Source organism: Hipposideros armiger, unplaced genomic scaffold (genome assembly GCF_001890085.2).
Source record: "Hipposideros armiger isolate ML-2016 unplaced genomic scaffold, ASM189008v1 scaffold_615, whole genome shotgun sequence".
Taxonomy (NCBI): Eukaryota; Metazoa; Chordata; class Mammalia; order Chiroptera; family Hipposideridae; genus Hipposideros; species Hipposideros armiger.
In genome coordinates, this window is record NW_017731965.1 from 262,166 (window position 1) to 287,693 (window position 25,528).

At 37.0% G+C, this 25,528-nt stretch overlaps 1 protein-coding gene across 1 annotated transcript in view; it reads right to left on the reverse strand.

Annotated features, from left to right (window-relative positions):
* The window catches only part of NALCN (sodium leak channel, non-selective), a 300,278-nt gene that overhangs the window by 74,478 nt on the left and 200,272 nt on the right, over nt 1–25,528 (reverse strand). Inside the window, exons 16-17 of the mRNA XM_019625115.1 lie at nt 12,647–12,783; nt 11,213–11,354 (exon numbers count right to left, since the gene is read on the reverse strand). Of these exons, the coding sequence (XP_019480660.1) occupies nt 11,213–11,354; nt 12,647–12,783 (279 nt within the window). The remainder of the gene's footprint in view (nt 1–11,212; nt 11,355–12,646; nt 12,784–25,528) is intronic.

Sequence of the window (25,528 nt, forward strand, 5' to 3'; positions counted from 1 at the left end):
TTGGCCGGCCCTATATATGAGTTTTTAAATTCTTATTTATGTTGCTATTCTAATCTGATGTAATTTTTAATGTCTTTTGATTCATTTTGCAAGAGTATGCTACAGTTTGAGCAGTTTGTACGCATGTACTATAGGAATAATATTCTCTTCCTTATTCTTTTTTTCTTATAACATTTGTAGGTAACTTGACTTTGATAATTTTCTGTTACTCATTTTTATGCAAAATTAGTTTTCTTGAATAGTTCAGTATTTCTCTTCTAATTTCAGAGCTGCTTCTTCTGTTGTTTTAACACAGTAATCAAATATGGCAGCTTTTTTCCCTGGGATTTCCTGGCACCGTTCCCCATTTCCCTCTAACACCACCAATTTTATCTAGATCTGCTTTTTCCTTTTATCATTCTCATCTTGGGTCTGTTCAATTTCGATCCAACTTCTGGATGTTTTTCTTCAATATGGATCTAAGAGGGTGTTCTCCTGTTCCCAGCAGCATTAGGTACCTTGTAACTCACCTTGGCTTCTTTCCCATGGGTGCTCGATACCATGTGTTACTAAATATTTATGTTCCCTCCAAATTCGTATGTTGAAGCCCTAACCCCCAGTATGATGGTATTAGAAGATGGGGACTTTGGAAGGCAATTAAGTTTAGACAAGGTCATGAGCATAGAGCCTCCACGATGGGATTAGCTTCCTTAGAAGAACAGTAACAGACCAAAGCCCTTCCTCTGGCATGTGAGGACACAGTGAGAGGGCAGGACGAGGACGCAGCCACTGAGTCTACCGCTACCTTGGTCTTGGACGTCCCAGCTTCCAGAATTGTGAGAAATAAATGCTTATTGTTTAAGCCATCCAGTCTATGGTATTTTGTTAGGCAGCCTAAACAGACTAAGACATCATGCAAATCACGTGGCTATTGGTTTGTCTGTACCTGCTTTTATTTTAGGGTTTGAGGATTACCCAGTTTTGTTGTAAATGTTGTCTAGGATTTTTGCTTTCGTTATCTAGTATTCTAGGAGATTAAAAAACTATGTCAATGACTCTGTCATCTTTCCAGAAGGCTCTTTAATTTTTCTTGAATTTTGATGCAAATTTATCACTTTTATTAATCTTTTCAAAGAACAAAATTTTCATTTTATTGACATTATTTTAGCTACCCCCCATTTGATTAATATTTTCTTTTATCTTTATAATTTTTTTTCCTTTTGCTGTCTTAGTCTTTTCTTGGGTGTTATTTTTCTCAATATTTGAGTTGAATACTTGGAAGATTAATGTCAGCCCTTATTCCTTTACTAAATATACATTCAAGCCTATGATTTTTTCTCTAAAATCACCTTTAATTACTTCTCACAAGTTTGATACATATTGTGGTCATTATTTCTCAGTTATACTTTTAATTTCCACTGTGGTTTCTCCACACTCCCTAAGTTATTTAGAAGTGGTTTTAAATTTTTCAAATGTGCAGGTGCCTTCTGTGGTTATTATGTGGCTTCTAATTTTACTGCATTTTGGTCAAATAATGTCTTCTCCAGGATACTGATTTAGTTTACATTAAAAATTCCTTTGTGGTACAATGAGTAGTCATGTTTTGTGAATCATTCATGTGTTCTTGCACCAGCATATCTAATCACTAGTCATTGATGGAGAATTGTATAAATGACCACTGCATGAAGCTGGTAAACTGTATATTTCAAATCCTCCAAATCCTTATTCATTTCCTTGGCTCTTTGATGATGTGTTGAGGTATTATATACATCTTTTAAACTTAGTCTTCAAATTAATCTTCACAGGTAGGTATTATTATCGCTTTTTTACAGATGAAAAATCAGAGGTTCACAGAAATTAGGTTGTCTAAGGTTACCCAGGTAATAAATTGCAGAATTATGATTAGAACTCTGAATTGTACAGCTTCAGTGTTCAAATCTCTTCACTACATCATGATATCTATGTAAAATGTCAGTAGGCTTAACAGTTTTAAAAAAGCATATTCCAAACTACGAGTATACTGTAATAAAACGCTGCCTGCTTGATTTGAAAGATTTTGTTTACACTTATAAGCTCTTACTTTTCTCAAATCATAAGGCAAAATCTAAACTAGCCAACTTTTTCTTTGTTCTTTATATGCAAAATTGATTTTCAGAATAACAACCCTGAAACATTAAAAGAGATCAATGAACTTTTCTAACCTTTTAAAGCCAGTATGGTTATCAGTATTTATATTCTACATTTACTGGTTCCTTAAAATCAGGCATCCTTCACAGCTTTCAATGAACAAGAATACTAATTCAATTTATTCAGTCACCTGGGTGTAACCACAGGCCTATCAGGGAATATTAGATTCCTTTGGGATGCTGCCATGCTTATATCTAAAGAAGCGTAGTTTCACTTTACTAACGCCCTTCAAAATGAAACTATTAATATTTATTTGAGAAATAAAACCACAAATATTATAAGTATTCAACTAACTTTTTTGATTTGGAATTGTTAACAATACATTTCTGCTTCTAACTGGGATAAAAGTTTGAGAGGCCCTATTTTTTTTCCCTCACTTTGAAAATAGTAGCAGATTTATAATAATGGCAAAGTGTTGATAACAATATATGACCATAATGCACAAAATCATGGTCCAATGAGCAGGCGTGGATGAATGTCATTTCTGCTGGAAAGGTGTAGTGTAATTATTGTAATGAGCCACTTTATTGAATAAGTCTCCCACATAAAATATAGTAATTGAAAATAAGCAATTACTTAAAATTATATGGGTTGACGGTGGTACCTCATTTATCTGTATTTGAATTTCTCATGCACCTGTGAACTGAAAATTAATCTCAAAGTGCATATGATAGATCATGTGTATGGCAAGATGTTTCTGTAAAATAAACATTTTATGGAATTAACATTATGCTTAGAAAGATTTGAAACGCTGATTGGTGTAGGTGGCAGCAAGATTAAAACAGTCCTATTACAATGTACATAAAGGTGAATACCATTATAATATCATATTATGAGTCTTTTAAATATGTCTCAGAAAGTGAATTTTGTGAAAAGGGAGTTTTAGATGATGGGTCAAGGTTTCTGATTTTAACTTATTTCAACATTATTAATTCTGAATTCTGAAAAAAAAACAGGAATAAAAGTTAAATTACATATAAATATGTATGTGTACACACTTACACACACTCCCCAAATTTTCCCTCTTCCTTTGATCTCCAGGGCACTCCACACACATCTATCCCTGCTCTGTGTGTGACACATCTTTTGATCTTTCTGTGAATTCCACTAGATCATGAGCTTTATATGATGAGAACGGTGTGTTTCTTGTCTACTACATTTTTCCTCTGTTGTCTACCACCGTGTATAGTTTGTTCTTGAAATATATTTAAAGAATGAATAAATTTCTTAATATTCAAAGATGACTCTTTTCTGTACTACATTTTTTTCTTATGAAGTGAATCCTTGAAATAACAAATGTAAATCACATAAAAATGACAAAGGAGGACTGCTTATTTTGAAATGTATCAGTTCACTTGATATATAGGAAAATATTGTAAAACTAGAAACTAAATGTTTGGAAACTTAATTGTCTTGACATTTTTGCACTTGAATTTTGTGACAATGCTTTAATCACTAAACCAGTAGCCTGTCTCATTGTAGATTTGGTAAAATCTTCAACACCTTACATCAGCTAGACTAGTATAACGAAACTGATGATGCAAAGAATGAGGGAAAAGCAGTATCTTCAATTATTAAAAAAAATTAGATGTGTTTAATATACAACACTTATGGGTAAGAAACTATAATATATACTAGATACATTTAAATTATGGAAGTAAAAGATAAAATGACTATGTTATAACTCATATAAATAGAAAAACAAATATTGAAAATCTGCAGAGATTTAAAATAATGAGGGGATTTATGATTGTGGGAGAAAATGCCAGATGCTTTTAACCACGCAGATGTTTGTGGATTTAAAATCCATGTACTCTGATACAAGGGGGTAGTCCCTGGTCTCCAATTATGATTCTGTTGTATTTGAACTTCAGGCCCAAATAACAAGAACACCATCAGGAGCAGCTATAACATGCTGAGACTGGCGTGTGTTAAGAAAATTTATTAAGAAAATAAAACTTATAGGTGAAACTATACTCAAAAGAGAAGTATGTTTATAAAGTGAGCCAAATGTAAATTTCAAAGATAGGTTAGCTGCAACCTCAGCTCTCTCATACTTGTTTTGGAGACAGTACTGAAAATTCTTGATTAAAAACCTTCCATATTACCTATAAAAGACGCTTAATCCTAGACTGATGTATTTTTGACCTTCAATTAATGTATACCTAAGGAATGCAAACTAATTACAAAAAAAACTCAAACTAAAAATGATGACACAGTTAAAGATTCTACAAAAAAACATCACTGGTAGGGAATTCCTACTCTCACATTAGTTGAAAGCAGGAAAATGTGCTTTTATGTATCTTTTTGTTTACTCTCCATTACTGTGAATAAATGGACAATCAACGATCTACTGAAGCATTTTTATGCTAAAGAGAGAAGTGCATAGGGTTTTCAGATTTGGTCTCATGAACACTATACTACATTCTATCTTCGCAGTATAGCCCCTGGTTAGGCTGTATTATTGTGCAATTTCTTACTTTTCTCCTAGAGAAACATCTTGAATGGCATTGCTGAGATGCTAAGCTATTACTTTAGAAAAGTCTTTCAGAAAAGCAAAAGCCCTAAAGATGAAAACAGGTTGTTCTCCCTCCCCCCGCCCCTTCTTTTTTTAAGTGGGTAAACGTTCATCCTGGAAATTAGAGATTATGCTGAATGACTTGCTATGTGTGGAGTTACTGGAACAAATCATCAAATACTCTATAATCACATAGAAAATTACAAAATGCTGTATGGCAATCAACAAAGCTTTGTGAAGAGTAAATCTTTCCAGAACCATTTAATTTACTTCTTGAAAGTCTGAGACACTAGGAAAGCGATGGGGGTAGTAACTGAAATATAAAAATCAGACTCAAACAACAACAAAAAAATCAGACTCATGGATAATAAGGAAAATAAATCAGTACTTAATACATTGTGCTCAACTGGACAGTTACGTCTGAAGGTTAATTTGTTTAAGTAAAAGTCATTGGTCTTGATTGATGAATACGTCTATTTGCTGAGTCTGGCTTCATGGTTTGGTTTATTACCAGAAACCTTTCTTATCAGGTATGACAGGCACATAACATATGCTATGCCAGGTGCAATACTAGGCATTTAGCATACATTATATTATTTCATTATCATAGCACACCTGAAAAATAAGAATTACCTCTATTTTATAGATGAGGATTGGAACCCATATCACTTAATCACTATTCTACTCTGCTTCTCACAATCAGTTACATCAAGCATATTATGCTTTCCGTGCTTTTCCACACGTCTCCCTCACTGCCTGGAGAGAGCCTTCCTCCTCTATCACTCAGTCTTCCTTCTCCTGTAAAAAGGACTTAGGTCCTGTCTCATGTTCCTGTCAGGCGTTTTACATTCATCCATTTACATGTGTTTCAACCCACTATCCTATAAGCTCCTAGGGGACATAGTTCTTATCTTGTTCACTGTTGAATTCCCATAACTCAGAAGACTGCCAGGTGAATAAACAGGTGTTTCATAAACGTTTGTTGAATGACTGAGTGAACGTTGGAGACTTATGGAAATGAAAAGGGTAAACAAAACATAGCGATTACTTTTATCATTTTCCTCCTTGTCTTGTAACCTGTGTTACCTATTAACTGGGAAGGCTGATTACAGAACTTGCTATCTGCTTAGTAGAAAGGGGCTAGGTAAGAGAACACTGCAGGGCATTTGATCCTGTCAAGATGTCCACACTTAGAAAATGTCCCTGGGTTCAAGGGTAAATAAAGTTTATTTATACTTTTGGTTTACAGGATTAATACGTAAGAAATGCTGTCATGCTGTATTGGTCCAATAATTGTGCTGTGGCTGTATTGCCAACAGCAACTCTTCTTGCCTTGGTAGTGTAGCTGGTGACAGCACATGGAGATAGGTAGGAGTTAGGTGGATCAGGGTTTGAATGTTGTCGAAGAGCGATGTTTATATTAACTATACAGACTAAACCTCTCTGTTGAGGTTTTGGACAGGGCCAAATTTCAAGGACCTTTTGGCATGGACCAAATGTCTCCAGAGATGTTTTGGACAGAACCAAATGTCTGCTGGTCACAAGGGAGAAAGCAGACATTGCCTCATTATTGGAGAAACAGTCACTGCTCTTTATCATATGCGGTCCAGTGCTGTACGAGGAAGGGCAAGGACATAAAGGGTGGCCGAGACAGCCCTCAACCCTCCATCTGTCTCAGGCTGATAGAGCCTGTGAGGTTTACTCACCTTCCCCAGACCATTGTGGGTTCCGATTGACCCCAGAAACGGCACACCAGCCATGAGAGCCGGGCAGAAAGAGCACAGAGCTCAGCTAAGAACAGTGAGAGTGCCCAGATCCAAGCATGGTGGCAACTTGACTTTGAGAAGATGATTCACTTCTGAGGACTGAGTGGGCTTCTTTTATTACCAGGATTACTAGGAAGCCAAGTTCAGGTCTCAGTCTCAGTTTATTAACAAGCACTCTACTTAGGAAACCTAGAGTTTAATTTCAAAAATATGGAGAAAAAATAGGTAAAAAACCATCGACTCATTTCCTTCCACTTGGAAACTAGATAAACTTCTCTCAAGAGATGCAGGTTTATCCTTCAATCCCTTAGGGAACCGAAGGGACTCTTTACAAAAGCTCCAGGTGTGGGAGACTGGGAGGAGAAAGGGATGTGGGAATTAGCTCTTGGGAACACGTTTTCTTTGGCGTCTGTAAGGGCAGCTCTATCTCCCAAGGATGAGGAGGGAAAACACTATTTTCTTTTTCCTTTAGGATCTTAGCAGGCCACAATGGCTTAAAGATTCTACATTTTTGTTTGCTTATTGTTTACCGGGGGAAGGACAGGTATTTTAAATCATGTGATAAAAGTAATCAAACATGGCTATTTTTAAAAACATGGTCTCTGCAAAGTGTGGTTGCCATGGTAATGACTTATGATAGTTCAAAGCCAAGGTAATTACTAGGAGAAAATCTTGTCTAACATGTGCTTTCATATTTCCTGCAATGCTTAATCGCCCCTACTCCCCAGCATTTGTCAGTTTTTTTCCCCCCTTAGCTTGTGATCTTTAGGTTCCTGGGGACTCAGTGTTTATCCTGGCGAGAGAAAAGTGATTCCCTCTAGTGTAGGGGAGTGTCTCCTTACCGGTAATCATTAAGGGAAAAGTTTTATTTTATTGTTCCTTTGCTATGTTATAAGAATCACTGATAAGCCAGCCTCCCCTTTTCTTCTTATTTCTTACCACTCTTTGAGGAAGAAAAACAACAACAAGCTCAATTTATATTGCAAAGTGCTAGAAGAATTTTTTTTCGCATAAAGTGAAGTATTTTGCCATCTATTTGACACTTACTGGCATTTCTAAAAACAATTGGGATTACAATGAAAATTTCCTGATAAATACATTATCAGGGGAGCTAAACTCTGTTCAGGATTTTTGTTGTGTGTTTATGTATTTTTGTTTTTAAGTGGTTTTAGGGCTTCTTAATACTAGTGAAAAAGGCTTGCCATATTGAAAATACAAATGCTAGGCTGCTTTGTCTTTGATTTCTGCTTCCTTTAAATCAGCAGTTCTCAACCTGTGGGTCGCGACCCCTTTGGGGGTCGAACGACCCTTTCACAGGGGTTGCTTAAGACCATCGGAAAACAAAAAGATATTTACATTATGATTCATAACAGTAGCAAAATTACAGTTATAGAGTAGCAACGAAAATAATTTTATGGTTGGGGGTCACCACAACATGAGGAACTGTATTAAGGGGTCACGGCATTAGGAAGGTTGAGAACCGCTGCTTTAAATCCTCATCGTTGAGATTCATTGGGTGGAATTCTCTGTTTTGGGTTTTCCTGGCCCAATGGAACTCAACAAGGATGAGAACTACTGAGTATTTATGAAGAACGCCAGGAAGTGAAGGGAGCTTAAGCGAAAACAGTGGATCCAGTGTCAGGTGGGTAACACACTTATTGGGGTTATTCCTTTGTGAAGCATATAAATGTTGAATCGCTATGTTGTTTTGTACACCTGAAACTAATTAAAATAAATAAATAAATAAAAATAAAAATTAGGGGTGACCGGTTAGCTCAGTTGGTTAGAGTGTGGTGCTGATAACACCAAGGTTGCCGGTTCGATCCTCACATGGGCCACTGTGAGCTGCGCCCTCCCTAAAAGAGTCAACTATGCCATTGTAGCATGAAAGCAATGTGTAGCCAATGTGACCATGTGGCCATGGCCGTTTCTCAATACAATTTAAAAATAAATAAATAAATAAATAAATAAATAAATAAATAAATAAATTCAACAAGTACTCTTTGACTTCCAAATAAACAGTAAATATATAGTTGTAAAAAAAAAATGTAAACAGTGGATCCTGAAAGAAATTGTAACATCTACCTTTCTGGCAACCTGGATAAATCAAAGCTTAAGGAATGGATGGCAGCATGGGTAAGCGTTTTTACTGCTGCTACAAGAGCGTAGCTGCTGCTGAGATGAAGAGAAAATATGTTTTCCACATCTCACTTCCAAATTGGAGCATTAACCCAGATAATGAAGGCTGTGAGGGGATACACAATGTTATTCCAACTGTAGTTAAATCTACATTTTGGCCAACTAGTCTTACCTGGAATAAAGGGCCACCTAAGCATCACTGATAATATCCTTGTATGAGATAATGTATTGTGTGTTTCAATCAGCTGACATTATAGATTGGGGCTGCCTGCAGGCTTCAAAAATTCTAGTCTCTTTTAGGTGTTAGCAACTTGGACACCACAGAGAAGCAGAGTCTTGCTAGCTCATTATATTTTAGGAGATTATGAGAGAGGCTCAAGTGTAAGATCACAGACTAAAACTATAATTGTTATCTTACTTTCAGTTAGTTAAAGATAACTGTTAAATGGGGAGATTTTAAAAAAGCCACAAAATACAAGGACATTAATGAAATCAGAAATGGCATTCCAAGTTCTCTGACTGTAACCCAGCCCAGAGATGGCCTGGGGCGGGATGATGGCAGGCACACAAAAGGTTACAATTGTCCTTAGACTCCACCCCCACACCTGTCAAAGAATCTTCATTTTTTTCCTTACCTATTTCAAAACACGCTGTTAAAAAATGTGAGAAACATCATGTTTCTTTTTAGAGAGAAAATAAATTTTCATGGGCCAAGATTTCAATGTTGTGTTTCCAGTGGGATAATGTTACCAGTGATTTTTTTAAAAAAGCATGTTCTGGATTTGTCACTTGGGGCGTAAGTGATATCAACTCTCCACACGCTTCCTAGAGGTAGCTGGTTACAACCACAGCCCAGCCTGGGGGTTCGCTGCACACATATGGCTTAAAGTCCTTTGAAATAAATGAAAAAATATAAATAATATGTGTTCCGAGAATGTAAAATGCAATTTGAGACTCATTGGATGAAACTAGGCTGTTATTATCCTCTCACTGTATTAGTGGCTGACATATGAACTTTTGTGCCCAGGCACTGTACACAGTATTGAGTGAAATATAACCGTGTAAAAGAAAGGTGACATGTTTAATAATAATAAAGGAGTTAAAGACTTTAAGAAGATTTAAGAGTATTGCATGAGTGTGTTTGTGCACACAGAAACACATATTTCATGATTTTAAATTCAAAATCTTAAGAAAAGGGATGATTTTAGTTGAGACCAAATTAGTGGTCTAGCAGATCAAGCAGAACAAATATCTCAAAGCACAGAAGAAGAAAAGAAAGATGGCAATTACAAGGAAAAGGAGGAGAAAAAAAAGCGGATGGAAAAGTAATAATTGAACAAATAATAAATGAAAAGTTCCCTGATAAATATCTTAGCCTGCAAACAGAAAAGTCTCCCCAGTGTGGGCAGTTTAAATGATCAAAGACATGCAAAGTATATCCTGGTAAAGTTTCTGAACTTTGAGGATACGTAGAAAGTCTGATGAACTTTCCAAAAGAAATCAGAAAACTAACCAACCCACCACCAAAGAAAAACCGAATTAATTACTTTCAAGTGGAAAAAAAATGACATTGGCATCAGATTTGCCATCTATAACCTTGGAATCTATAGAATAAAGGAACAGCATCTCTAGATGATTGAAAGAAAATAAATAAAGGAAAATCCTTGAATAAGAAGAGACACACTGCAAAGGAAACCATTATAATAACTGAGAACAAAAATCACTAAAACTACAGCAGAGAAAAGAGGAATTTGGAGCGGGGTGACAAGGGGGAGACGTTCAGGAGGGGGTGGTGGAAAAGATGTAGGGGAAGAGGAAAGCAAAGGTACCCTGAAAGTCTAATTCTTATGGAGTGGGGGGACAATGGGGAGAAATAGAGAATGTCAGGGGATGAAAGAGTTGGTATTTTATTTTCACATGATGATAGAGAAATATGCATTTGATTATAAGCAATAGAAAATGGGTAGCTAGCGATTTAAAGGAATCAAAATTAAATTAAGCCTTCCAAAGAGAAATGCTTGCAAGTAAATTAGATGCTTTTGAAAACTCTAATCTTTAATCTCTTTTATAAAGTCTGCTATTGACCTGTCATTTTCTAACAGTGGAATATGAGCAAAAACTTTCCTATCTACTTTTCAAACTATAAAAGAATAGGTAAATCAGAGCACGAATAAGATAATAAACCTAGAGAAAATTCCTGCCACATACTAAGCACTCAATATAAATGGTAGTTATTATGGCTGATTTTAGAGAAACTGGCTCTGGTTATTCTCCCTGGCATAACAACTAAAATAAGCATGGTTTCTTATAGAAGGCAACATATAGGTAACATTTAAACCTGGGCTGAACTTTAGAGATCAGAACCCTTCCTTTTGCATGTGAGAAAATAAGGCTCTTGACCTGCTCCAAGTCACACATCTGCTGCATGGCACGGCTCAAATGCTTACATATAGAAATGCAAAATGTAAATTCATAAATTTAAAAATACTGTTATTTTAAAAATTATTTTCTTCATTATTCTCCTGAGACATTAGATTTCAGGACCCCCTCACACAATTATGCGTTTTTTTCCTCTCACACATATGTTTAAGAAATATTGGGTATTTCAGACAGAGATTCTTACTTTTTGGTCAATGTATTTATTGTCTTCAATTGCAGACCGTTTGGGGTGATCACACGATGAGGAAGAGGCCGATGGAAGGCTTCTTAAGAGGCAGCAAGTGTCCTGTTGCTGGCGATCGATAAACTGCTTCATAAAACTTTCCCTTTGCAAACGAAGGATACATACATCAAGCATTATTAATGAGATGGAGCAAGGGTAGCATTTCCCAGTGATCGTTTGCTTAAGCTACCATTAAGCAGTGACAGAAGTTCTTAGAAAACAAGATGTCATACCCTGAGTGGTGATTAGATTAATTACCAAAGTAATTCATTTAGAGAAAGTTTCCTAAATCTTCAGTCATTCCTGTTATGTCCCTATCATAACTTTTAAGCAATGATATTCAGTAACTCATGGTATTTTTTAATCCTCTTGTGGTAATAAGATACTTTTTTCCTCCTCGAAGACTTAAAAGAATTAGTTAATCTCTCTGAACTTTCATTCACCTTAAGAATCTTTGAGAGATAATTTTGCATTAAACACTCAAAATAACTCAAAAAAATTTACTTCATCTGATCTCTAATGCATAGCGAGAATTGAAATAACATCTTTACAAATAACTGCTAATCTTGAATCTAATTTATGGCTCTTTTATACTTCATATTTTCAGGTTTTAATTTTATTTTTTTTACATCAGAAATGCAAGTACATTTCCATTTGAATTTTAAATATTATTGCACCCATTTAGTCTCATACTTTTATAACCACCTCATAGAATTGGTTTTAAAACTAGTTATATTAAAAAAATGTCATATTTCATATTATTCTGGTTCTATTTGTAATTTTTGAGCTATAACAGGAAGACTTTCTTTTATTTTGTAAAAATAAGTGTTGTAAAGCATCTTTTATGCAATGGCTTAACTGGAGGGCAAGGTGGTAGAAATCAAATTATTATGAGTGGGTAATGCCATCGTTCTTTTAAAAAGTGGAAGACAAATTATATTGCAATGAGACATGGCATTCTAAACAACTGCTGTTACAGTAGTACAGAAACCTGGCCAGTGGCATTTCTCTATTGACTTGAAAAGAAAAGGGCCTCCAAGTCAATTTTATCCTTAGATGGTTGAGGGTCACAGATTGATGCCTTATCTGCCATCTCTGCGACCTGAAGCACCTTCCCTAGTTACCAGGGAAGTCAAATCCCTGAGGAGCATCTCAGGGAGGAGCAGTGGGTAGCAGCCTTCTTACACTAATATACTTGTCAAATGACACTGCTCTGAATATACTGTTCAGAGGTGTCAATGGTTTTAAAACGGAGGTAGAGAGAGTAGAAATGTAGGTAATTTAAAAATAGAAAAACAACACACCCACATGAGTTTGAAAGAAGAGCTGAATCATATTTAAGATGAATCTTTTACAGGGTGTTTAAGATAAACAATTAAAGAAATACTTGAATACCTGATTTTAGGAACTGTAAAATCTGAAGGAAGCTTTGAGATTTTCACCATTTGCGGTCTGTTGGGAAATTTTTCAAAGATTCGAAGGCGCAAAGGGAGCTTTTCTTTGGTGTCTGCGTTGGCTTCACTTTGCTTTAACTAAAGAAAAAAAATAGAGAGAAGAAAAGAGGGGAACCTATAGTGCTATCAGTCATAGATGAGATTTTTTGTCAAAGAAACAATGAGTTGTTACACGAGGGAACAGTAGATGGCAGCAAAGAACTGCCAAGTATACCTGTCACCTGCCATAGAGTGCTCTCTGCGTTCAAACTGAGCACTAGGAAAACTAAACAAAAAACTAGACCAGAAAAAAAAAAATTAGAAGAAGAATTCTAAATATAAACTCCTTTTCATACCAAACATTATTTTCTGTTGACCTATTTATTATCAAAAACATATTTAAACAATAAAATTTGTTTTTATAAATATATGTGCTAGAATTAGAAATCAAAAGAATAAAAAATAAATTGAAATCCTAAGTCATTAACACTTAAAAACACTAAAAATGTCAAGAAAATTGATCATGTACTTTACAGGTTAAAAAGAAAAACTCAAAATGGAAATAGCACGTTGGTACATAAAGCAAGAGGCTTCTTTCTGCTTAGATGTAAAGGTGCTTGGGAATTATTACATTACATGCCATAAAATATCTTTGCAAGAAACAACATGAGAAATGTACGTATGTATGTATGTATGTATGTATGTATGTATGCATGTATTCTTTTTTTTTAAGGTTTTAGTGGGGAATTGGGGGAGGGGAACAGCATTGGGGAATCGGGGAAGGGGAACAGACAAGTTGCTGTCCTTTTGTCCTTCAGTCTAGTTGTAGAGGATGTCGCTTGACTGGCTCATGTTGGTATTATCATTGCGCTCTTCCAGGGTGAGGCAGTCGCTCACCTGCCATTGGATGGCCGCTCACGGCGGCTCATGACAACTCACGCTGGCTGCCAGCCACACACGGTAGCTTACGGCAGCCCACTGCAGCTCCACTGCAGCCTACACCATCACAGGCAACTCAAGGCAGCCCAGCTCCAGATGGAGCTGTTGTTCACCATATTAGCTGTAGAGGGCGCAGCATCACTGGCCCTCATGTGGGATCTGAACTGGGGCCCTGCCATCAGAGCCAGCATCCCAAGCCAACTCTTAACCAATGTGCCACTCGGCCAGCCCTGTATGTATTCTTCTATGAGGTGGTTTCTATATTTCTACAAATGAGGTTTCAGGGAAGCTGAGGTTTAACATCACAAACTGGAACCAGTGCTGAGCTAAGGAGACATCAGTAAGGATCAGTGTGACTGGCAGAATTCTGACCTGAAAGATGAGGTAGTGGCTTCCACACTTTCTCACTCCCCCTTTTTTCCCCTCCCAAGGCTGGCTTCTCTTGCAGCCCCTCCTTACTTCCCTGGACCATCCACTCCCCTCCTCTCAGACCTCTGGACAGACCAGAATTCATCTCTCCATGTCCCCCTTCTCAAGTCCCGCCTCCTGTCCTGGCTCCGCAAACTTCACTGTCCCTGTTCAAAGAGTACCTCCAATTCAGCAGGCTTTTGGGTCGATTTAGGAAAACATGTTTCAAAATCCATCAGCTCCATACTCCTGGTTGGGTATGCTTTTACTTGATAACTACAATTTCTCTTGGGTGTGTGGAAAGATTAGCATGAGAGGCCGAGAAAGTTATTATAACAGGAAGATAGGTGGCAACTGTTCCCTCCTACCCATGTGGGGATATCCAAACTGAGAGAGAACATGAAGCTGCATTTTGGGGGGAACATCCTAATTTCAATACGTTGTGTGGCTTAATTGTCCAGCTGGTTGTGAATTCATAGTGAGATTTTATGTCTTATTTCTAGTTCAGAAAATGTGCCTCTTTTCTCATTCTACTACAGAAATGGTTTTAACGTTTTTGTTTCATATAATATAAATATTTTACCATAGCCATGTGTAGTCTTATTTCATTTTGTGGCTCACCTTAGTTTTTTGTTTTTTTTTTTGTCTTAGATGGTAATTTTATTTAGGGAAGAGGCCACTGCTACTCACTGGCTACCTTCCTCCCTCAGTGGAACACTGAGCACAGCATGTTCTAAATAATTTGATGGTTATGATGATGACAGTGATAAAGAATTAGCTCCCAAAGGCACAAAACAACAATGGCTAGCATCTCCATGAGAAGCAGGCAATTAGAAAAATGGCTCCATTGATAAACAAAATATTCATGAGAAAGAGACTTATTTTCCAAAAGTTGGTTACACAACTAGTAGGAAAATATTTCTCAGGGTAAGTAGAGTATACAGAAAAAGAAAAAGCAGTTAATAAATTGTCAGAGCAGAAAGAAAGACAGTCATATGAGGCCAAAGACAGGCTGAGAAGATAGAGCAGAAATAAGGTATTTAGTTCAGGCATTTGCTGACACATCCATTTATATGTTGATGCACTCACTTATAAATAAAATCCCAAAGGCCAGGTTCATCGCTAAGTTTCTGGGGATAAAAAAATAACTAACACACAGCATTTGCCCTCACAGAGCCCTTATTATATTAAATAGATGCTTATATAAACAGATAATGGCAATAAAATATAACAGCTACTCTTGCCAGGATAAAAACAAAATGCTGGGAGCACAAGGTGAGGAGAAAAGGGAGGAAAAAAAAAATGAAGGTGCTACTTCTACTTCCAGAGACTTCTTGGGCAGCAGAACCGCTACACATGACTATATTAGTTAACACTGGGGTTTTAGATGTACCAAGACTGGTAGGTGTATTTTTTTTATTAAAGTTTATTGGGGTGACAATGGTTAGTAAAATTACATAGGTTTCAAGTGTACAACTCTGTAACCCATCATCTATATATCACATTGTGTGTTCGCCACCCAGAGTCAGTTCTCTTTCCATCACCATGTATTTGATTCCCTTTACCCTCATCTACCACCCCCGTTGGTAGGTGTATTTTATGAGAATTAAATGTCTTCAAAGAGGCACAAGAGTAAATGGTATATTAATCAGGACATGTCACCAAAACAAAAACACAGGGCTCGTTCCTGAAAACCTCTCAATTTCTCCATCCTTTTGATCCCACCAGTACTTCCCTAGTCAAAGATTATCACCTGGGTTCCTGTACGCCCTTCCAAGGTCTCCCCATCTGGTTTGGCTCCTGTGAACCTGTTCTCCATTCTGCAGTCATAGTAATCATCTCACCTTCTGGCTTAAGCCCTTCAATGGTGTTCCATTGTTCTTAAAACAAAACCCTTAATCTTTGGGCATTAATGCCTGATTTGGCTGCTCCCTATCTGTCGAGCTTCACCTGGCCCGATACCATGTTGTAGTCATGTCATCTTCTTCTAGTTCCTGAGACTTGTCTGGGCCTCTGCCTCACAGCCTTTGCACACACTGGCCCTTCTGTCGGGAGCTCCACTCTTCCCCTTTCTCTCTTAGTGTGCATTAACTTCTACTTGGTCTTCTGACTTCAGTTCCACTCGCGATTCCTCGGAAAAGCTTTCTCTGATCAACAAGGTCTTCCTCTTACAAGCTCCTAGCATATTGGGTTGGACCATATGAAATTGCTGTTGGTGTAGGTCAAAGCAGTCCAAAATAGGCAATTTCTTATGGTTCAATCTGATACATATTGTATTAGGTTCCTAGGACTGCTTCAACAAATTATTATAAGATTGTTATCTTAAAATAAAAGCAATTTATTCTCTCAGTGTTCTGGAGGCTAGAAGTCCTAAATCAAAGTACCAGAAGGGCCATGCTCCCTCTGAAGGCTCTAGGGAAGAGTCCTTCTTGACTTTTCCAAGCTTGTCAGCCATCCTTGGTGGTCCTAGGCTTATAGGTGCATCACGCTGATACCTGCCTTTGTTACCACAATGCCTTCTTGCCTGTGAGTTTCTGTCTCTCTGTCTGAATTTCTCTCTTTACTCTTACAAAAATACCAACCATGGAAATTAGGACCTCACCCTAAACCAGTTTGATCTTAGTTGATTACATCTACAAAAATCTGATTTTCAAATAAAGTCCCATTCTGAGGTTCTGGGTGGACATGAAATTTGGGGGGACACTATTAAATTCACTACATGTAGCATTATTTGAAATTATAGCATGTTTGACCACTTGAACACTATATCTCTTCCCTGAGACTGTAAACTCTACGAAGACAATGATTGTGTGGGGGTTTTCCATTATTTTATATCCGGGGCCTGACACGATACTTGACACAAAGTAAGCTAAACAAATATTTGTTGAATAAATAATTATACTGATCAGATGGCAGAACTAAACTCCACAGCAGATAACTGGGAAATAAGAGAAAGGATTTTAGGTATATCCTGAAGGGTGGCGCGGTAAGCAGATAAATAATCAATAGATACATAAATTTGTTTCTGTGGAGTATAGATGTCCCTAGATAGAAGAGAATAAAATTTGACTCTCTGGCATTTAATCTGAATTTATGTCTGCTGTGTACGAACTAACTGATGAATGCTTAGAATAAATTTACACATAAAATTTTATAATATTAATCAAATATTCTAGAATATAATGTTTAACATAGGTAGGTTACCAGTATTGAAAAATAATCACTTTGCCTATATGTTTTCTAAATGGCACTCATCTCATTCTAATTTTTATTAGAGTTACTTATATTCCCCAAAGCTTTTAAGCTCCCTAGGGGCTAGATTCAGTTTTTAATTTACTTTTATAGCACCTTCCAGAGAATAAAAATAAAGTAACTGTTGGTGATTAAATAAATTAGAGTTCAGCACGATTTGATCATTGCATGTGAAAGTACAGAGGGCAAATGAGAAGCTCTTTTTGATTGATGACTTGGAAGGTTCTTCAGGATCTTGCAAACCCCCTTCTTGAGTATCATCAGGTCTTGTTGCCCCATAGGTGTGCAGAAGGGCCAAATGAAATAGAAAAAGATGAGCGGCTGCTCAAATGGTAGATATATCAGATCTCACTGGTGAGGCGCGAAATAGAATCCTCTACAAGCAGGCTCGGGCCTCCTTCTGAACGGCAGTTGCCAAGTGCTCTTTTTTGTTGTTCACAGTTAAGCAGCATCAACTAAAAGATATACATACACATTAAGTGGCCTGGGGACCCTGTCCTAGGAGTACACCTACCAGAAATGCACAGCCACATCCTCGCAAACCCACAGTACCGCTATTAGTGAGAGTCCCAAACTGCAAACTTTTCAAGTGTCCATCAGCAATTAAATGGAAAAGTACATTGTGGCATATTTAAACACCGAATCAATGAAATACATCAAAAAATAAGAATTTGGGTGAATTTCACAACATAATGCTGAGTGAAGGAAGCCAGACAAAACAAAAGGGTGCCCACTGAACGATTCCATTTATATAAAGTTAAAAAACAGGCAACATTCATCTATGTTGCTTAGTCTCAGGAGGGTGGTTTCCCTGGGGTGGGGGTGCGGCATAATAATGGGAAGGGTGCGTGGAGGAGGGGCTCCTAGAGGGGCTTTATTTTTTTATCTGGGTGATGGGTGTGTTCAGTTAGTAAAAATTCAGCAAAATGTCTCTTTCTGTATGTATATTATAGTTCATAAAAAGTTTTTATGGGCAGATGACGCAGTTGAGCAAAATCAGTTAATTCTTACTTCACCACTATTAATCACCATAACCTTGACCATTTCTCCTTCTCCAATCTATGATTGTGACTAAGATACAAAAAAGAGAAGAGAAGAGGAAAGGGCAAGACTAAAGTGTGTGTGTGTGTGTGTGTGTGTGTGTGTGTGTGTGTGTGTGGAGGGGGAGGAGGTGGAGGAGGGTGAAGGAAAGTATTTCATGGTACTTTGAAGCCACTATAAAATGCCTTTAATATGTGATAAAGCAGTATTCTACCTTTTATCCAAATTCTTTCCCCTTCTTGCAAGTATGCAGAGATTTTCCAAGACTGAATTTACTTTGATGCAAATGAGTGAATAATACTATAAGAACTGGATAATAATTTAAGATCATTATACTATACCACAAAAGCAGACCTGCTGACATACAGTCATTGTAATTGTAAATGTCCACATAAAATTATTTGAAAGGTCATGATTCTTGAATGGAAGGAACACAATTCAGAGAACTCCAAGATTTTATTCTTTATATTGAAAAAGCTAATGTAAAGAACAGTACAAAGGAAGGAGTTCAAAATGGCTTCAACTGAGCATGAAGTCTGGTCACACCAGATAGATGAGATGATAGCTTAGTCCAGACTCCCACGGTTAAAAAAAAACCCACATATTTTCAAAAAAGAAATTAGAATGAAAGGAAAAAATTTCAAACCCTGAGCTTTAAAAAATATAAATCATCCAAGCTCAGTGCTATTCTATGGCTCAACATCTGTCTTGCCGAGATATCATTACCCACTGGGCGGCTGAAAGCCTTTTGCTTTACTTGTGCTTCTCCAGAGAGTTGGGTGTAATTGCTCTGCATGACACATACCCTGCTCTGCCTCATCGTTTAAATCTTCCATATTTCAGCCTGTGCTTTCTTCTGTTAAAATATTCAAACATTATTCAGTTTCAGTTCCTTTCTGAACGCTGCAACAAATAACTGAATTGAAGGATTACATCAAATAAAATTTTTTGTAATTTTTGGGAGTGATTTTCTAATAGAAAACAATTTTAAAAAGCATTCGAACTTGGAGAAAAATTCTCATTTTAAAATCTAGTCCATGCCCGTTTGAAAAATAGATCAATGGGTTAATGCAACTGAAGAATAGTTTTTGACTAGTCAATATATGAAAATGACCATATTACGTTCAGTCTAGAGAAAGGAGTTCCTCTTTGTTACCTGAATAAAGTAGGCTGAATTCTCTTTGTTTCTTTACAAGATGGCTTTTGCTTGTTTTTCTGGATCTATACACAACACAGTGATTCAGAATTAAGACTCTTCCTAAAGCATAAACTACTATTTTTCAGGAAAGTGCCTCTTGTTATTTTTCCTCTGTGATTTTACAATCTGAACTGCACAGCTTCTGGGTTACAACAGATGGGATATCTGGAGTAACGATCAAACATGTTGGTTTTTATTAATATCTTTGTGTTACTATAAAACCTTGATATACAAATATAAAAAAATATTCCCTAACTAGCCTGTTGAACCCAGTGAAGAGTCTCTTAGAGGGGAGGACCTTTTGTTTTTTTACCCTGGGCAAAGATTCGTTCAGCCACATGATTGCATATAAGAGAGCAATGCCGTTTCCTTTCAAAAGTGTTTAAGTCACTGATTTCCCCTTGTTCCACAGAAATCTTTCAATAAGTTCAAGGTCAAACTGGGGTTTCTTGGTTTGCATATGGGCCATAAAAAGCTGCACTTTTATATGACAGCTGGCACCCCAAAATGTTCAAATTAATTTCATACCTTCAGCTGATTAGTGGCATGTGGTGTTGCCTTTTCTACAGCTCTCAACAGATTAAGAGCTGTTACTCATTCATCCTTACAGAATGCCTGTGAAGGAAATGGGGACAGGAGGGACATTCTTTAAGGACTGGCACATTAGGGAACTGAGAGGCCGCTGTGTGCTTCCTGGTTTGGGAGGCCAGCGGAGCACTTAGGAAGGTCTGCTGTCGTTTACACCATCTTACGGCATCTCTGAGATGTACACAAAAATGTTTACTTTAGTGTTCTTGTTATAACACTGAACCTAAGATCTTACAGGCTTTCTAAATGTCCTTCAGAAGGGGACTTTGTGCAGCAATGTAAACAATATTTGCCACAAGGCTAAGGGAGCAGAAAATGCTAACAAGTTAGTAAGAGGGGAAAAGAAAATGATTCAAAAACTAGAATACCAAATTTGTTGAAGGGATAAGCTTTCCTCATATTACTGTTCCTTAAAATCCCATTAACAAAGTTCATGGTTTCTTAGAGACAGTAGTAATGGATACAGTTTTGCTTTTGTATGTTTTTTCTTCTAGGTCTCAAACACTTCTACTTTATATTGTATCTTCCCTGTGTTATTCAACTGAGACACATTGTTTCCATTAGGGAATTTACTGAGTCATAGAAACAAGCTCATTATAATAAAAAATGCATTTTTTGCTCCACTTCAGACGAAATTAGAGTTCCATGTAAACTAGATGCTTGGTTCTTGTTATGAGATGAATATTCAGTAAGTAATAGGGAAAAAAAGCTGATACCAAAGGGAATTCAGAACACACACACACACACACACACACACACACACACACACACACACACACACAATGTGCCCACATAATTGCCCTGTCTGTTTTGATTTACAAAACATAGGAGATAGCATACTCTATGTAAAAAGGGTAAAAAGGAAAGATGTGGATTTAAATTTTTGTTCAGTTTTATAATCTCTTAACCACTCTGAATTTCAATGTTCTCAACTGAAAAATGAGTATCCTCACTCTTTTATATAAATGCCAGATATATAAGTGAGTTAGCATATTGACTGTGATTTGAATTACTCAAGGGCAAAGTGGTCTAAACACCAAATTATCACTGTTGCACAGTAACGGGTACCCCTACGTGGAAATGATCTCATCTCAGTGAGTGGGGGTAAATGAGGAGGAGAGCACATACATGCTGTTGTTCCCTCTCCTCCATCTAGCCTGGGGACACCTCAACCCAATATTTCCCATTTCTTCCCTTCCGCTGTGTTGATTGATTGATTTTTCCCAAGACTCTTGATTTAAAAGATGAAAATAAAAATAGAGAGAGGCAAACATTTCTCCTGACCTTGTGTCCTTCCTTATTGTCCTTCCCTTTTCAAACTTGTTTTTTGAAAGAGTTGCCTACGCTCACCACCTACGCTGTATCTACACAAACTTCCCACTCATCTTCCATCCTCTCTGATCTCAGGTCTCTCCCCACCACCTCAGTGGGTCGGCTCTTGCCAGAGTAGCCAACATTTCCCATGTTGCTGAATCCAATGGTCACTTGGTCATTCAGGCTTTATCTCACTGCCACTTCTTAAACCCTCCTCACTGGATTTCCATTTTAATCTTATCCCTTCAAATCCATCTTTCAGGACACCTTAGAAAGAAACACCATTATGTTCCTGGTCCTTAAAGTAATTCAAGGATCGCCAATTGTGTACAGAAGAAATTCTAATTTTCTTAGCATGGCATAAAGTATCCTCTAGTGGCCTGCCCTTATACTCCGACAATACCGGTGTGTGTGCTCCTCCCACACAATCGGATTTCACACTTTTGTGCCTTTGAATACACTGTTCCATTGCCTACAATACACTTTTCTTCATATCTCTAGGAAGATATCGCAGAATAACAACTGGTAGTTGAAGTAGCAAACCTGTGTACTACATACTACGCTGAACACTTCACATTGCTAATATTATTTAATCCTCAAAATCGCTCCCTCACATAGGTATCATAATTAACTCCAGATTCTAGCATGTTATAGATGAGGAAACTGAGATCCAAGGAGCTTCAGTCAGCTACCTGAGGTCATACAGCTAGAAATGATAGCACTGGGGTCTTTCTGATTCCAGAGCTTGGGCTTCTCAACATTGTTTTATATCATCTCATCAAAACATTTTCAAGGAATTGATGCATTTTTATTTTTGCAATTTTGTACTCACTATTTCGATATATGGAAAAATTTTTCCCACTTTCCTAATAAAATTTGATTAATCATTTTTTAGACACCTCTTGCCGACCTGCCTCCCACCTGAGTTAGCCACGTCTTCCTCTGTGCTCCTAGCGTCTTCTTCAGCCTTAGTTCTTAGGCCTCTGTACTATAAATTCCTAATTATGTGTATCTTTTCCCTAGTAAGAGGACACATTTTTAATTAAGGGCAGAACTCTTTGTAGCTCGATGGCCTCACACTGTACATTAATACACATAAGACAATGATAACACAATGGTGATGCGATGAAGAATAAAAAAGGCAACATCAATGGTGTCCCATAAACAGGCTGAAGTGGCCCATTGGTGATATTTCTCATCACCCTATTATTCTTCTCTTAGGTTCCTTATCCTGTGAATCAGCCCCATTAACCAGTACAACAAATTCCTCCAATTTCAGATGAATTATATTACTGATAAAGATGAAGAGGAGAAATGCAAGTCATAGCAGATCTCCTCTTAGAAACAAAATCATTAAAGGCTTTTCTGATTTGGCTCCTGATGAAGTATTTGCTCCCAACTTTTCAAGACCAAAAAAGCATAATTAACTATAAATTCTACACAACATATTCATGGTATAAAGCTTCACAGAGGTATGTGACTTTGAACAAGGCAACATAACAGCCCATGTAAGTATTTATATGTTGTGTTATTAGAGTTTACCACCATAGAAAATTCTTATCCCATTAAAAACACTATTTTGAAATAATTTGAAACTTACATAATAGTTGAAAAGATAGTACAGAGTTCCAGTATACCCCCTGACCCAGCTTTTTTTTATCTTAGCGTATTACATAACCATAGAACATTTATAAAAACTAAGAAATTAACGTTGGGTAAATACTTTTAACAAACATGCAGAACTTATTTGGAATTCCCCGATTTTTGCACAAATGAGTGTCTTTTTTTCTGTTTCAGGATCTCACCTAGAATACCACGTTAAATGTCATTGTTATGTCTTCTTAGGCTCCTCTAGCTGTGACAGGTTTTCAGACTTCCCTTGCTTTAACCCTCTGTTAGGTGCAACTGATCTCACAGATTCATCGCACACAAATTTTCAAATATCTAACAGTTAAGTATCGTGACTCATTGCTTCCGTATCTTCCCCCTCTACTGTAACCTATCGCCAGTCGTGTTTGTGACTTAGTAAAGACGTATTTCATAGCAGCATCTTTGTGTGCAATGAATCTGTGAGATCAGTTGCGCCCAATGGAGGGTTAAATGACCTTGACAGTTTTAAAGAGTACTGGGCAGGTAGTTTGTAGGGTACCCCTCAATCAGGGATTGTCTGATGTTGAGTCATGATCAGACTGAGGTTCTGGATTTTTGAGAGAATACCATGAAGATGATATGCTCGTATCATCATACCAAGGGGTATGTGGCATCAATATGCTTTAATATCAGTGATTAACCCTGATCACTTGGGGAAGGTACATCTGCCAGGTTTCTTCGCTATAAAGTTACAATGTTTTCCTTGTCTTGCACTGTGAGTTAGAAGCAAATCACTAACTGGCTGACACTCAAGGAGAGAAGAATTAAGTTTAATCTCCTAGAAGGAAGGAGTATCAAAGAATTTGTGGACACATGTTAAAGCCATCACAATAATTTAAAAAATATATTTTGTGGGGAGATACTTTTAGGCTGTATAAATATCCTATTTCTTCTTAAAGTGTCACACAGTAATTTTGGCATTCATCGGTTGATTTTGCCCGAACCAATTATAACTGCAGTGTTCTGTGGACAAAAGAAACCCAACCAACCAAACAAACAGAAAAAAACAGGGTTCTACGGAAAGTAACCTCAAAGGGTGATCTGATCAGAAATTCCTGACTGGGCCGGTCATGGTGGGTAGCCACACCCCAGGCCTCTAACTTCTTTAGTGAAAGGTTTTAAGCCTGTCCATGGTTCTTGCGTATCTAGGTTAACACACGTTTGAAATGACAGAAGTAACACCCCTTGAACAGGGTATTTACCATCAAGAGGGCAAATATCATAACTATCTGATAATCCAATTCCTGCCTTGCTTCCTCCAACCTTCCTTACATCCCCACCTTAATTTCAAATGCATGAAAGAAGCTGCAAAACTGTTCTCGGGAGCATTTGAGATCTTGCTTCCTGGCATATGTTGTTAGTTTGGCTCAAATAAACTCTTACAAAAATACAGGTTTGGGTGTTTCTTACATTGACAGTTCTAATGATGGTTTTTTATTTCCCTCATTTATTATTCTTTCTGTTTCTCTAAATTTGTGATTTGGGATTATTCTGTGAGGAAGAGCTTTCCCTTCTCTTACATTTTAAAAAAATTCAATCATTAATTTATACATATGGATGTTTTTGGCTATTTATTTAATACTTTGGTTTACAATCCAATACTGTTGTTATTTATTTTATTGCTCAAATTGTTCCTGCTTTGACCATTGGGGGCTCTTTCAGTTGGCTCTTCTATTATTTCGATATACCCTTATCTTCCTTCTTTTAATGCCCTTCCTTACTTTCTGGCCCACAAAATACTTAAGTTTCATGTTGTGTCTCCCCTGACTTAGCTCTAGAATCAGCCATTTCTCCAAAGAGTACTGATTTGTTTTATTGGGGAATGCTATTTAGAAATGAAAATCTTGGGCACAGGGCTTGCTTATTGTTACTGGTATGTCACTGCTTTTAGGTTCACTCAGAGGAAACAGCTAGGAAGTATATGTATGTATAGGAACTCATGTAGACACACACATCTCTATTTAGTATCTATGTATGTATGTACGTATCTTGTAACCATAGAACCTTATCCATCCATGCATCTATCTACATTTATGAATATGAATATGTATCCATCCATGCATCTATGTATCTACATTATCTCTGTATCTACGTATTATTTACATATCTATGTATCTATCTACATATCTATGCATCTATGAATCTATGGGTCTAGGGATTTATCTACCCATCTATTTTAAAATAAAATAAAAAGTAAACTGAGTCCATACTGATATTCCTTTTTCAATCTAGCACTATAGGGATTACTCGGGTATCTCTCTTTGCTTATTTGTAACTTCCTTCTCTGACAGTGTGAAATCTGGCTCTCATTATCTACAGTAAATTTCCTTATTTATTCCACCTTAGTATACAGATAACTAGTATCAGTGATGGTATTTACCATAAAATAAATACCACACTTTAAATTAGAGGTGTGGAAGACATCTATTTTGTATTGGAGTCTTCACATTGGGG